This window comes from Vipera berus (assembly GCF_964194415.1).
Source record: "Vipera berus genome assembly, chromosome: 2".
NCBI classification, from domain to species: domain Eukaryota; kingdom Metazoa; phylum Chordata; class Lepidosauria; order Squamata; family Viperidae; genus Vipera; species Vipera berus.
Window position 1 is genome coordinate 159,631,519 of NC_138203.1, and position 15,801 is coordinate 159,647,319.

At 41.0% G+C, this 15,801-nt stretch overlaps 1 protein-coding gene across 1 annotated transcript in view; it reads right to left on the bottom strand.

Moving 5' to 3' along the window:
* The window catches only part of SDK2 (sidekick cell adhesion molecule 2), a gene marked incomplete at both ends in the record, with an annotated part of 415,888 nt that overhangs the window by 41,263 nt on the left and 358,824 nt on the right, over window positions 1–15,801 (bottom strand). Inside the window, 11 exons of the mRNA XM_081321147.1 lie at window positions 3,084–3,278; window positions 3,834–3,932; window positions 4,496–4,685; window positions 5,088–5,203; window positions 5,334–5,571; window positions 7,310–7,460; window positions 9,060–9,169; window positions 10,063–10,184; window positions 13,603–13,794; window positions 14,893–14,991; window positions 15,340–15,535. Coding sequence (XP_081177273.1) covers window positions 3,084–3,278; window positions 3,834–3,932; window positions 4,496–4,685; window positions 5,088–5,203; window positions 5,334–5,571; window positions 7,310–7,460; window positions 9,060–9,169; window positions 10,063–10,184; window positions 13,603–13,794; window positions 14,893–14,991; window positions 15,340–15,535 — 1,708 coding nt within the window. The remainder of the gene's footprint in view (window positions 1–3,083; window positions 3,279–3,833; window positions 3,933–4,495; window positions 4,686–5,087; window positions 5,204–5,333; window positions 5,572–7,309; window positions 7,461–9,059; window positions 9,170–10,062; window positions 10,185–13,602; window positions 13,795–14,892; window positions 14,992–15,339; window positions 15,536–15,801) is intronic.

Below are 15,801 nucleotides of genomic sequence, written 5' to 3' on the forward strand. Positions count from 1 at the left end.
ACATTTATCTTTTTCTCCTGTACTCCATCCTGAACATTATCCAATTGGTTTCGATGTTTAGTATGTTCACTGGTTTCCTACAAACCCTAGTTTGCTTTCCATTTTAAAATGTTGCTTCCGTGCGATCACAGATGGTTGGTCCATTCATACAGTTTATAGTGATGCTTCCCATACCTTTTTAAAAAAAATAAAAAACAACAACAACCCAGCACAGTATATTAATTCTATGAAAACAAAGTTGGGTCTGGATGACCATTCTGAAAGCAGACCATAGTTGACACGGTTTGACAAGGCAGGGACTAATGTAAGTAGTCCTCGACTTACAATCACAATTGAGCCCAAAATTTCCATTGCTAAGCAAAACAGTTGTTAAGTGAGTTTTGCCCCATTTTACGACCTTTCTTGCCACACTTGTTAGGTGAATCACTGCAGGTGTTAAGTTAGTAACACGGTCAAGTGAATCCAGCTTCCCCATTGACTTTGCGTGTCAGAAGGTTGCAAAAGGGGATCACACTACAACCGTCATAAATAGAGAGCCAGTTGCCAAGCACCCAAATTTTGATCACGTGACTGTGGGAATGCTGCAATGGTCATAAGCGTGAAAAACAGTCTGAAGTCACTTTTTTCTGTGCCATTATAGTTTCGAACCGTGACTAAATGAATAGTTGTTAAGTTGAGGACTATCTGTAACTCTTAGGTTGTTTTTGTTTTTTTTAATTCATATATATTTATATTTATATTTATTAAATTTTTATACCGCCCTTCTCCCGAAGGACTCAGGGCGGTGTACAGGGCAATAAATATTAAAAAACAAAGTACAAAAGTTAAAAAACAATTAAATAATTGTGCCCGATATATACAATAATTAAAACCATGTTAAAAACCCAACCCCAAACCCATCAAACCAGGCCGGATTGCTCAAATAAGTAAGTTTTTAGATCCCGCCGGAAGGAGCGAAGGTCGGGGGCCATCCGGAGCTCAACCGGCAAGCGGTTCCATAGGTCTGGCGCGCCCACAGAGAACGCCCTCCCCCTGGGGGCCACCAGTCGACATTCTCTGATCGGAGGCACCCTGAGGAGGCCCTCTCTGTGGGAGCGCACTGGACGGAGGGAAGTTGATGCCGGCCGCAGGTGCTGCCATAGGTAATCCGGACCCATGCCATGTAGGGCTTTGTAGGTCATTACCAGCACCTTGAATCTCACCCGGAGGGCAACCGGCAGCCAATGCAGCTCGCGGAGCAAAGGTGTAACATGGGAGTATCGGGAGACTCCCAACACAACTCGCGCGGCTGCATAATGAGTTTCACAAAGATTCGTCTGCTTATAAGGTACAGCAGAGTTCGTTCAACTGCTTAAGTAAGAAGAAAGAGAAAATATTAACAAAATTAATGTAGAGAAAGTCACAAAACGTATTGAAACGGTGATCACTTCAATCATCATTAACTATACTACAGGCCTATTAAATGAATGCCTTTGATATATGGGCATTGATATTCTATTACTCCTACTACAATTCTTAAAAGATGAGCACCTGGGGCATATTTTTCCTGTAGTCTGAAAGAAAATGAGTTTTCGTTGAAATGGGCTCATTATTAGAAGAAAGACTGATGGGTTTTCAGCAATAATTGATAATTGCACAATGCAGTTGTCTGCAAATGCCTGAATAAGAATCTGATTTGTAATATACAAATTACCCATTCATATTTTTTGTCATCTGCTTAATAGATTGTTATTGGTGCTGAACCCAGAAAATTTTGGTTTGCTCTCTTATGGAATACTAACGTTTTCCTGCATTTGCTACTTAAGAGACAGCCATTCATGTAAATCTCCTGAAGGCTAACCGTCTAATTTGTCAGGAAATTCTTAAAAGCAGAAACATTTTGCAGAATTAAATTGAAGCCTTAAAGCCCAACTGGACGTCAGTCTTCACTGACTGAAGATAGCCTCCAAAGGCTAAAACTTTAAAGCGAGGGAAAAATGAAATGCTGCTTCTTTCTCTCTTTTCATCTTGAGCTATGCCTTCCTTCCTTCCTTGAGGTATTTATCCATTCAACAGCACCTCCCTTTTTTCAAGGTGTCCTCCATGCCCTGAAATGGAAGTTATACATAGCACTTCTCCATTTGAAGAAAACAAATAGTGATTTGTGAGGAGTGTTATAAGGAAAAGAAATGTTGAGTACAAAAATGGCTGAAAAAATGAAAGGATTCATTGCAATACCAGTTTGCTACTCAGATATACACACTGCCTTAAGATAATTTTTAATACAGTTCTTGTGAGACTATGCTGAAGCTACCACAACTAAAGATTAAAAAAAAGCATGTAAGCAGGCTGGATTAAAAGCTAGGAATCTTCTTTGAAAGATCCCTTCAAGAGATAGATAAGAAAGAACCCAGTTGTCAAGGAAACAAAGGGAGGAAAAAAGTTACCCAAACCAGACAAAAGAAATTGAGCCTGAGCACATGTGAAAATCCTCCCCAAGTCCCATCAACAGCTACCAAATTTATTCAAAAAAGCAAGAATAGCTGCCAATCTTGTGAATCAACAAAACAAGGACTTTTGGAGACAAAAGGGGTCCTGAAGCCTGCCCAGTCTTTAAGTCTTCTTTGAATCCAGACTTGGCAGCTTTTGTCCCTCTGACTAGTAGCTGACAGCCTAATTGAGAAGGATACTCTGTGTGGATTTGTGTGTGTGTATGTGTGTGTGAGACACACACACACACACACACACACACACACACACAGAGAGAGAGAGAGAGAGAGAGAGACAGAGACAGAGACAGAGACAGAGACAGAGAGAGACAGAGAGCGTAAATGTACAAAACAATAAAGTTTTGCTATTACTTTAAATCACTGGTTCTCCAAAGAACTGGTTGTATCTCAGTGTTTGGTTGAAAGTGATTTGAATGTGGCTGTTGACCAGGGCTGTGAGTGTGTTGAGTGAATGACCGTAAATCAAACCTGAGAGTGCCCCTGTAACATTTTATGCTGCAACATCCTTAGGAACAAAAATATACTCACTGGGCAGACATACCTAATTTCTGTCACAATGTAATTCTGGATTGTCTTATGTCCCATCCTAATTACCTCTCTTTTCCGTAGTGACTACTAAGGCCTCTGCAGCTTCACCCCAGCCCTTTCGGGTTTGCGCTGTGATACGGAAGAGATAGGTGGACTCAGGCCTGAGGTTGGTAGCAGTAAACTGGCGTGCGCTGGGGCTGAGGACTTCTACGTTGGCTGAATTGGCAGTTGTAGTGTTGAGGCGGTGAGTGATCTGGTATGCTGCAACAGAGTCAGAATAGCACCGGTAAGAAAACGTTTGGCAAAAAGGGATACTACCTGTTATGTATTGGGCTCAAATGTAATACCATGTGGGTAGCTGGAGCAGCTAACGGCTCTCCAGCAACCCAGACTACAAGTCTCCAGTGCTGCTATTGGCTGTCCCTAGGCAGCAATGGTTGCTTCAAACCTACTGGCTGCCGCCTAGGGGCTAGCTAGACTATAAATTGTGGCTAGTTACAGCTCAGTTCTCATTTCACATTCTGCAATCAATAAACCATGAGTTTGCCTGAACTCACTTGCCTCGCCTTCTTTCCTGCGCCAAAGAACCTGCTACACAATACTACCCATATAGCTGTCTTTGGGGCAGCTGAAGAAATAGTTCTCCCAGTGGAAGTAGACTGCAACCATGGGAGTAATCACGAAACAAGGCCCGGACGTTTGATATGAGTTCCCTTTTTTACCCTGCCACAATTTTTCTGTGGCCCTGCTTGCTCTTCAGAAAGACGAATGGGAGAAGCTCAAGAATTTGGCTCACTCTGGACTACTGTCTCTTACCTAGAATGATACCATTGGGAGCAGAAGGAGGCTGCCAGATTAGCCGTACAGAAGTTATCCTCACTTCAGGGAAGAGAATGCCTACTGGTGGCCCGGGCACTGGAATACATCAAGACAAAGGAAAATGGATGATTAGGTTCAGTGATTAAGGTATATGTTTATTTATTCCTACAGGCAGTGACTGGAATGCACATACAAACACAGATATATACAATCGATGCTACCCGACACGAAGATCAGTCTTGCTTTTTAGGGGGCCACGACACAGGTTGTGGGGATGGGGAGTTGCTTATAACACAGGGTCAAGAGTTTATAATGATAGTGGAAATGCTCTGGAGAGAAGTCTAAGCTCTCTGCCAGCATGTATTGGGTTCAAGAATCTCAAGAAGCCATGTGGGATCGAACCCAGTTAATATTACCAGGATGTGGAATGAAGTTAATGGAGGACATGCAGAGAGGTGAAGGAAAATTGTACTCTTCGGCAGATCACTGAGAAATGCAGGAAGGATGCGAAAGGAAGTTTATGTTTAATAATTTACAGAAAGGTTATGATTAGGACTTGAATTATTGAACATTCTGAACGAAGATGGTATTGGTGTTTGGTTGCTAATCTTTTTTAAAAGTAAGTATAGCTAAGAGACAGAGAGTTAGGGGACACCTACCATCATCCAGTGTGCGCTCAAGTATAGGCGGATTGCTGGGCACTCCATCACCAATGCGGGTGAAAGCAAGCACCCGGATCTCATAAAGGACATATTTTCCCAAGCCTATGAGCTGGGCACTCCGAGAAGCATTGCCTTCCACTAACCAGAACTGGGCCCTTGAATCTGAATCTTTCTCCTTATACATGATCTAGAAGAGAAGATGTACCAATGATTAAAATAAAAGCAAGCAGTCCCCCTTTCCCAGTTCATCAGTGCTAATCAGGAGAGCATTATAAATTGGCATTTGTTCCTGTAAATAGGATGAGAGCCCTGTATAAGGATAAGGCATAACATGGATTTGAAGAAATGAGGAGGGGAAAGAAGCAAGGTCATTTTGTGGAAACACAATAATTGAAAGACTGAAAAAAATGTTCACTAAGGAATCCTCTAGAATGGTAGAATCTGCAGGCAGAGATTCAGGATCAAACTGGAAGAAAGACAAAGAGATTAGGTGTGGAGGAATACAATGCTTTAGGTCAGGTCTTTGCAGTATGGCACAAGAGAAAGGAAGTAGGGATAGGACTGCCAGATCAGTAGTACTGATACTCACCTTGTAGCCTAGGATAAATCCATTTCGATCAGCTTCAGGGATATCATTCCACCGCACTAGCATAGAGGTGGAAGTGGTAGCTAGTGCTGAAATATTGGTGGGTCCGGATGAAGGCACTATATATATACAAAGAATACGGACAAGAACACACATTGCTACATTGTCCAGAACCTCACATGTTAAATTCCAAGCAGGCAGTGATATGCCTACCAGATTGTCTTAAACAGCTAGAGTGGAAAAGAATACCTGACTCCCGGGTTCGCCCCACTACAGTCTGACTCCATGGCCCTGGCCCAACAGCATTGAAGGCCTGCACCTGTATACGGTACTCAGTCCATTCCTCCAGGTCCTCAATGGTGAACTCACGCTCCACACGGTCATGGATGGTGTTGGTCAGGGTGTGGCTGCGCCCATCAAGACGTGAGTAGCGTAACCGGTAGCCCACCGACTCAGGGCTGCCATTGTATTCACTCTCTGGCAGTGGCTGAGAAAAGAGATGGCCCTTTACTATTGGCCGGCATTCTATTCTTCTCTAGGATGGCTACAAGAAACAGGGTAACATCTTCCCTACTCAACTGAAGAGATCCTAGCCTTTGTAAAACAGGTACAGTTTTAAAGCCTACCTTAGAAGCTGCGAATTTATGTACATAAGGCCAAATTTTAATATTTAAAATTACCTTGTAACTTTCTTGAACTGAAATGATAAATATAGAAAATGGGCTCCCAGCCAATTCATAAAAATAAATAAATAAATCAAAAGAGAGAAAAAATAGTTGAATTTCCTTTTTTTAATGTCTCATAAGGAATGCATATGGAACAACAATCAAGTTGAACCATAAAGCTTGGAATCAATTTGAACCCCTAAGGTTTTGAATCCTAATTGTTGTGCTTAATAGAAAGCCATCTGTCTTCTGAAGTCTTCTACCTCCAATACAGATATTACAGAAAGTTTCTGATTTGGATTTAAGAACTTCCAATATAGCAGATGGTAGCACCTGTCTGATCATATCATTCCAAGAAGAGCCAAGAAAAGTTCATCCTGGTTAGTACTTGTATTTAGATGTGAGATCTTCCTAGCTGGACTGGGAAGTTCAAAAACATTTACTAGCCATTTCCATAACACTATTGATCAAGAGAACTAAATGAATATATCCATAAAGTCACCACATCAGCCTTTTGACATAGTTGAAACCTTAATTCTTTCACTAAATTTAATTTGGTAGCCTCTCAGCCTTAGATAAGGGCTGGTCTTAAAGTTCCTGTTAGGGGCGGCAAGAATTTTATGAGATAATTATAATCTTGGCTGAGGGAAAAGGAACCATGGATAAGTGTATATAGATTGATTCAAAATGGGGCCTTATTCAGCTGGTGCCCCAGCTGAAGTCTTCCACTTCCAAAAATACCTAGCATGGGAGTAAAGGAAGGTCAGCCAATGATGCCCCTTCAATTCTCATTATGACTCTGATTTGTACTTCATTTCCAACCCCTTAGTTATTCCCTTGCTTATAGCCCCATCTTTTCATACCCCATCCCTTTCCTTCACTGTACTTCTAGACCCCTCCACTTTACCCTAGAATGATAAATGACAGAAAGGGTGAAGCAGGTATTTCAATTGCTCGATATTTCACTGTAGCAATATCCCCAGTTTCTGATGCAGCCTCAACTAGTATTCTTAGCTTCATATGAGTCTCTCTACGATTGGTGGCCCCCAGGGGGAGATCCTTCTCTGTGGGCGCCCCGGAGCTATGGAATCAGCTACTGGTTGAGCTCCGGACGGCGCCCGATCTTCGCTCCTTTCGCCGCGAGCTAAAAACATACTTTTTTGAACAAGCTGGCCTGGCCTGATGGGGGACTGGGGGGGTTGTTATTGTTATTTTATTGGGGTTTTAAGATGTATTAATTGTTTTTAGTATATGGGCATGTATTTAATTATTTTTTAACTTTTGTAATCTTGTATTTTTATTCTTGCCCTGTTCACCGCCCTGAGTCCTTCGGGAGAAGGGCGGTATAGAAATATTATTAAAATAAAATAAATAAATAAAATAATCTTGAATTCAAATTTACTATTGAAACATACTATTGAAGTTTGTCTGGCTCACTAGATAAATAATGGTAGGGTGGTCAGCCTGCTGGGATTTGCCCCTTCTCCCCTTCTTTGTTATCCCCTGTTTTTTTTCCCCTCCAGAAACAATTATGGGCCCTTTTTAGGCTACAGTTCTCACCATCCATCGTAGCCAGAGGCTGGTTTCACTGGCTGTTCGTACTGTAATATTGGCAGGAGATACATCAGGTGGAGCCTGCAATGTCTGGATCCTGCGGGAAGACAGGCTGGGTGGACTTGTCCCCACAATGTTCACTTGTCGCATCCGGAAACTGGCACCAGAGAGGAAATGGATTAATGTTGGAAGGGATAAGAGCACAGAAAAATCCTCCAGGATTTTGAACTTCCACATTCAAATGCCTTTGGTAACCTTTTGCTTTGTTTCTCCCCCTGGTCCTCTTTCCTCTTAATACCAGTGGAGGAGCCATAATGTGTGATATGCAAGAACATACAAATATGTAGTGCCCTACATATTTGTGTAATGTCTCCATAAAGCCTTGGTGGAGCAGTGGGCTAATGCCTCCTTAAGTAACACCAGCTGCCTGCAATTAGTGCAGGTTCGAGTCCCACAAGGCTCAAGGTTGACTCAGCCTTCCATCCTTCCGAGGTAGGTAAAATGAGGACCCAGATTGTTGGGGGCAATAAGCTGACTTTGTAATAATGCCGCTTGGGGGGGGGTCAAAGCCCTAATAAGCAGGCATATACACAGAATGAAGGCTATTGCTAAGCACATTTAATTTGTGCTTAGATTGTAAGCCGCCCTGAGTCTTCGGAGAAGGGCGGGATATAAATGGGATTAAAATAAAAAAAATAAAAAATAAAAAAACATATCTGAAGCAAAGAATATTATGTGGGGATTGGGCTACAAGTTCTAAACTGGGTGTTGGGTTTTCCAACAAAACATTAATGGAGAAGAGGTCTATCAACAGATGTTAGCCATGATTTTCTTATGGAACCTCCATGTTTGGTGGTATCAAGGTTGGAAGATGAATTTCAGGAAGCATCAGAAAGGTTTTTGTTTTGTGCCCTATTTTGGAGGATTTCTTTGCTCAGCTCTGACTGGGTTTTATGAAAAGATTGATTTTGATCTTCCTCTTTATATCCTCATCATCACCGTCCTCATCACCATCAGTGCTGCTGCCTCCACTGCCACCACCACCCCTGCTTTTCTTCAGTAACACAACAACACAGCTCGATTGGGATCAGCATCTTTCCCTCCTCATACCATCTAGTTGTTGTTTTTAATAATTGTATTATGTTAAACTAATTAACAGAAGAAAATATATAGAAGGTTAATATAACAAGATCCTGAAAAATTAGGTTGTAAGTAAAATAATTCCCAGCACTTTGACCATATTGTTTGAAAGTCTTCTTCCTTAATTTGTCAGAAATAAAAATTCTAATGAAACTATGGGCAAAGAATGCATTTCAATAATAAAAAGGTAAAGGTTCCCCCGCACATGCGTGCTAGTCGTTTCTGACTCTGTTTCAAAGCCGAAGAGCCAGCGCTTGTCCGAGGACGTCTCCGTGGTCATGTGGCCGGCATGACTAGACGCCAAAGGCGCACGGAACGCTGTTACCTTCCCACCGTAGTGGTCCCTAGTTTTCTACTTGCATTTTTTACATGCTTTCGAACTGCTAGGTTAGCAGAAGCTGGGTCGAGTAACAGGCGCTCACTCTGTTACGCGGCACTCGGGATTCGACCCGCCAAACTGCCGACCATCTGATCGACAAGCTCAGCATCCTAACCCACTGAGCCACCGCGTCCCTTACAATAATACATTGCTGCAAATCATGTATTGTGTCAACATCAACGTGTTGATGTGACGGGTGACAATATTTTTAGCCTTTCCCTTCTTCACTTGACTTACCTATAATATGTGTAGGGGTTGAGATTGGGCACCTCCATGGACCGAGCATCTGGTTCATTAGACAGCTGGTGGATGAGTATCCACTCTTCACTCTCTCCAGTCTGACCCATCTGAAAGCAAGCAAGCCAGAGTAAAATTGGAAAAGTACGCTATCGCCTGCTTCCCTACTGAACAGGCAAAAAAAAAAAAGAGTTAAATAACATGGTAACATTTGCCATTCTCAGGGAATGAAAAGCAAGACTACTTTTATCTAACAGTAAAATAAACATTTGGACAAGTTTTTTTTAAAATCACAATAATTTACTTGTTAGAATAAATTACAGCCACCTCATTATTTGTTATTATTGTGTTGTTGGTCTTTAAGCAGAAAAAATGCATACACACAGAATACTTTAATACATGCACACACAAAAGAACAGAACAATAAATTAAGTAGATCACACTGAATAGCTCTTTATGTAATATATTGTCCCTCCCTGCTATCTTTGCTTTCACTTAGTCACTGAGATTTTTAAAAAAAAAAATGCTCATTTTCAAATCAAAGATTTTCTGCTAGAAATATTTTTAGAGGTGGCTATTTTTAGAGGTGACGGATGAGATTCCTATATAAATATGAAATCTTGAGGCTATGTAGTATAATTATGTATCAAATGCCATTCTGTCTATTGGTCCTATGATCCGCTCTCTCTATTTACTGTTTCCTAGGTATTCTAATTCCCAAATAGTATGCTTTCCCCTTTATTCTTGCCCTCAGCCACTGTGACACTTGGTCAAACTAAGTTTTCTGAAATTGAGCAGAATAAAAGAATGCAAGTCTCCCTCCCTCTCTGTATGCCTGAGTCTTATATTGATTTGAGACTATAGATTTCAAGTCAAAATATTTACATGAAGTGCAATGAGAGGTAAGCTTCTTTAATTTTCATACAACAATTTGATGGAGAGCTATAAAAAGGACAAAACATCCGTTGCTTTTTTTTAAATCAGCAAATGAGATCTGCCTTACCTGAACCTCTACCTGCCACCTGGAAATGGAAGTCTTCCCATCATAACCAGGGCGAAACTGAAGTGTGACTGAACGAGGACCAATGTTGGAGATGCCCAAGTTAGCTGGGGCCCCAGGGAGCTCTGTGAACAAGAGAAAGCACAGAACATGGAACTCATTACCTCTAGCATAGACAATGCCCATTGACTCAGCTATACTACATACAGAATGAAAATAGCATCTTGCCCAATGTTTGTACTGACAATTTACTTCACTAATCATGTCTTCTCCACTCTGGTGCCCGCCAAATGGATGACTTTCTACTTCTGTCATCATTAACCAGCGTAGTCTTTCCTGTCAACCTGGCTGAGGGAAATTGAAGGCTGTTTCAAAGATACTAGGATGAGGAGGACTGAACTAATCTAAAAGATGTAACAGGAGTAAACATAACGTGCAATTTGTTAAGAACTGTAATAGGGAAGACTGGATCATACTTTTCAAAAATAATTTTTAAGGTAAAAAGAGGACAATCAACATAGAACCAGCAAGTTACATATGCCATACACAATAAAGATGAAATCGCCACCAGTATCTGATAATCAAATATGGTTTTGGTTAAGTGGGCAAGGTGGGGTAGGGTAGAAAAAGAGTGTAGTTCAGACATGTCAAACTTGCGATGTCACGTGACGTCATGCGATGTATCGGGACGGTTTTGCCATTGCCAGCAATGGGGTGGGCATGGCTTCCGCATGATGCATCTGGCCCGCGGGCCAGTAGTTTGATACCCCTGGTGTAGTTACCTGCCACATCTAAAAATTAACCTCTTATTACAATATTTGTTGAGCTCTTAGCTACAGAAGCTCAAACAAGGCTAATTCTCAATCTAGAGTCTGGCAAGTCAGGTGGCATGCAAATTCTTACAGTAAAATAAAAATAAATAAAATGTGAAGAGGCTATAGAACCTTGTTTCCTAAAAACCTTGGACTTCAGGGAAATCACTGCTTCACTATGTTGTTGTTGTTGTTGTTAGTTGCAAAGTCGTGTCCGACCCATCGCGACCCTATGGACAACGTTCCTCCAGGCCTTCCTGTCCTCTACCATCTTCTGGAGTCCCTTTAAGCTCACGCCTACTGCTTCAGTGACTCCATCCAGCCACCTCATTCTCTGTCGTCCCTTTCTTCTATTGCCCTCAATCTTTCCCAGCATTAGGCTCTTCTCCAGTGAGTCCTTCCTTCTCATTAGGTGGCCAAAGTATTTGAGTTTTAGCTTCAGGATCTGGCCTTCTAAAGAGCAGTCAGGGTTGATCTCCTCTAGGACTGACCGGTTTGATCGCCTTGCACTATAGGTGTCCTAATATGTTAGGGAAGTTGAGAAGTCATACAAATAGCTTTTGACATGTACTCTCCATGCCCTAAAATGCACCACTTTATATAATTTCATAGAATCTGATTACATTTGCGCTCATACTTCATGGGGAACAAAACCATTTTCTAAGAATAAGTAGGTTCAAGAAGAGACAACTCTGAGCCAAGAAGCATCAGAGAAGAAGCATTGATTCCTGTCAGGGAAGGAGAAGGTTCTCAAAGAGTTAAGTCAAGAAAGCAAGCAGTACAATTTCTTCAGGACTAAAAGCATCCAGCATTTCCCTAACAAATACTAAGAGGTTGTCACTGCCCTCATCTCTTGCTTGTGTGTTTCCACCAAGCACCTGGCTAGTCACTGCAGAAAATGAGTCCAGGAGTAAATAGGCCTTTGGTCTGATCCAGCTGGAAGGATTAAACATCCTTCTCTTCTGCCTGCAAGTCCACAGAAAAGAGTGTTTATTAGAGCTGTGCAATGCTTTAGATTCAATTTGGAAGAGATGCTTTGGAATGCATGAGAGCATGAAAGCAGCATCTGTCTACAACTTGTTAAAGCTTTTGTACCATTCTAAAGCATTGGAGCCTCTGAGTTTCATGACATGCATATGGTGTGTTGTTTGTTCCCCAAGCATCAAGACCTGCCAACAGCAGCAGATAATCTAAATGACCCCCAACCTCAGCCCACAATCAAGAAACAGGAATAAACAATAAACAGCTTTTGGTGACTGACATGGTGGCTTATTAATGATGCATTAAGCAGGATCACTACCTACTTGGCGTAGGCTTAATATTGGCACAGGCTTCAAACAAATATCTAAAGTGATTTGAATATTCATCAGATTCAAAACTTCCATCTCATGAAGGTCACCAGGGGAGCTGACAGTGTTGTCTGTAATTTCATATTCATTACTCTGATGTTTGTTAATTTAATAATGCTGAAGCTTGAGAGAAGTCGCTTGTTGTCATGATTGTGACGGGCATGTTATGTGCCTGAATGAATGAAGCACACACACTCGAATTAATTGAATTACTGAAAAGAACAATATTGAAATTAATTGAGATTGACAAAGTCAAAGCTCAGTCAGGCAAACTGAATTAAATCAGATATGGAATATTATGCAGTTCAGGAAAATGCACCTTCAAAGCGGCACAGGAAGGTAAGAAAAGGCAAGCAAGAGATTCTTTCTTCATTAAGGGGATAACATACCTTGCTAAATTTTGTTATGCAATATAGCAGAAATATACCGAAAAAACATTGTCCCCTTATTAAGATTCATTGTAATTATTTGTAATCATGTCTTCCTTTAACATGCCTTGAAGTTGCATTTGTAGCTTTGAAGGTCCAGGATATGTCACGATTTCTATTTGCTTAGTGTTCCAAACTGATGCTCCTCAGAGGCCTGGTTAAGAGTTCAATTAGGGACATTTCCTGAAAATAGCTGAATCAGTTTTGAGCACTCATATCAGATCTGCAGGTTCACTCTCTTGGAGAAGAAGATATTAGTCTTAGTAATTTTCACAGCAGGTACCAAGAGCTTCCAAGACAAGGCGGGTTAGCAGTTTGCAAGACGCTAGGATTTGTATCACTAGTATACAGACCAGATATAGGACTGCTGTTCAGAATAACTGCCAGGAATTTTATTAAAATCCCATTTTTTTTTGTACTGGGAAAAGTACAAATTCTTTTCTTCTTGTACTTATATGGGAAGGGGGGGGAAAGGGGGGGAAGCAGATATCTTTCCTGTTATCACCTCTTCCCTTTTCTGAAAAAGAAATCAACCACCTTAACCAAGAAAAAGGTAAAACTGACCATCGTCAAAACATTCCCTTTCCTCACAAATGAACACTGAAAATCTACAAGGAAAATTTGGGTAACTATAGTTTTCCCTAAATGATTAGTTTAGATATCATCTTCTAGTGGAATTTTCCTTGTAACTTGAAACATCTGGATTGATTGGTTTCTCTCTGTGCTTATTATTGGGTTTGTAATTCATTTGTATGTACGTCCATCTTTTTAATAATTTCTATCATTCGTTCCTGTCAAATGCATCCATACATTGGCTGCAAACAAAGAACTGTTCCCTGTATTGTATTGTTGTAGAAGTTTCAGTCTGAGCTAAAGGGCAGAGACCGAGATATCCCTACTAAGCCTGGCGGTAAGATACTAATGGCTGCAGGAAGACCAATAAATCAAGCTTACCTGGGGGAACCCCAGAAGAAATGGTAGAGGAAGAAACCAGTCCTTGTCCCTTGGATGTCATGGCTGCCACTTCAATAGTATAGGTGGTCAAAGCAGTGAGGCCAGTAACACGATACTCCAGGGTGACATTGGGAAGGTAGTGTGTTACACGTGTGTTTGTGCGATTGTATTCCTCCCAGGAGATTCGGTAGCCTAAAAGAACCCACAATGTATATAGTCGAATAAGTTTATTACAGTCGAAGACCAGAGACCACAATGTATATAGATACATAGCAGTACCATACACATCTTATATTCCTAGTCAGGATGCACTCAGAACAAACCTAAATAACTCAGTAAAACTTTTAAAGTCTATTTATTACAAGCAGGGAGAGAGGCCACATGATTTTTTTGAGAAGTAGATATCAAAATAGTTATGATGAAAATTTCCCTATAGCCACTCATTTTATCCTCTCCTCAGAAATATTTTTTATTCTATCTCGTGTATCCTTATCACTACCATGCTAAACATGGAAAGAGAGGAACCACAAAATAACAGGATCTAGCAAACGCCCTGTCTCTTGTCTTTGTGTCTCCATGTTTCTTGGCCTGGGGAGAGAAAATAAAATGGAAATCTCTTCTATTTAACCAAATGAAATGTAGGTAAGGCAGCATGGTGGTTTGACTTCTACTTCAGCAATTTCAATAAAGTCTGGCGCCTTGTTTTCAAGAGAAGAGTGAACAAAGTGAAAACTTCTGGCAAAGGGCAATTACCTACCCAATAGTTTTAATGATACAGAACTTTTCTTATAGCATTCCCTCCTGCGCAAATCCGTGCAAGAAGCTAAACATCCCAGGTACAGGGGTGCTTCAGAAGCCCACAAAATTCTGGGGACAGATGGATGCCAATTCTGAATTGACATAAAAACTGTATGTGGAGGGCCCAGAGCTGAACTCTGTCTAGTTTCCAGTGTAACCTTTCTAACTAGTTCATTATCTTTTGCTAACGATAACCTATTCCTGCAAGATATACTAATCACCTGAGCAGAGGTTTACCGAAACATAATTATAGAGATGTGCTATGCTGGATGTGGTTGATTGATGGAGATAGAAAGTCCACTCCTGTGCCATCTGTGATCTTGATTTTAACCTTTTACTTAATTTTTGCTAATCTTAATTTAATGCTTTTAATGTTTTAAACCTATGCTTTTGGTCTACTGTAAGCTGCCTAGAGTTACTCGGGTCAGTGAGATGTACGGCATATGAATTAAATCAATCAATCAATCCTCAAGGATGAGTCTGTCTACTTACCTGTTAAGATGCCATTCTTTTCCAAGGGCTCTTGCCAGCTGACCTTCAAAGATGTGTCTAAGATCTCATTGAAGCTGAGATGTCCCACTGGACCGGGAACTAGTCAAACAAAGAATCCCTCAGCCAGAAAATTACAACAGAACAACCATTCTGTTAATTCTTCAAAAGGGTAAGGTATTGTCCCTGACTTTCCAGTGGAATACATTAAACCTCTTTGGGAATGGATGAAAAATTAAGGGCAGTGAGCATCAGGGCCTTCAGAAAAATATTGCCATTTTAGCAATGAAAAGCTAGACCCGGCAACTGAGGCAATAACAGATTTCTGCAATGGAAGAAGGTTTTTAACACCTGCTGCCTAGTGGGTAAGGAGAGTGTGGGCCCATAGATAATGCACATACAGGAATCCAAGAACTGGGCCTTGCCCAGCTCCAAAGGGAAAGGCCGTACCGTCCTCATGGGTGCGCACCAGCTGTGGTGGGCTGCGAGGTCCATCGCCTGGAGTAGTGAAACACAGGACTGAAGTGAAATATTCTGTGAATTTCTTGAGACCTGAGATATAACCAACATGGATATTGTCTTGGAAGTTAGGCCGTACTGTCACCATAGTCACATCTTCTTCTTGTACCGGTTCCCAGGCAATCAGCTGAGAGAAAATGAACAAAATCATGTTTTGATCTGATTAATCTAGGTAAATACATTGCACGAATGCAGGAAATGTCATTAAACCCGCCAGTGAAAAAAATTAAATCGGAAAGAAAGTTTATTTAGGAATGGGAAACAGCGCTATGTAATTAACTGAAAACAAAACAAAACAAAAGAGTAGAATTGGAACATTTCTTTCTTTCTCAGGTTTAAACAAATTTGAGATCTTATGCGGGGATATTACTTTATTTTCTACCCAAATAGCCC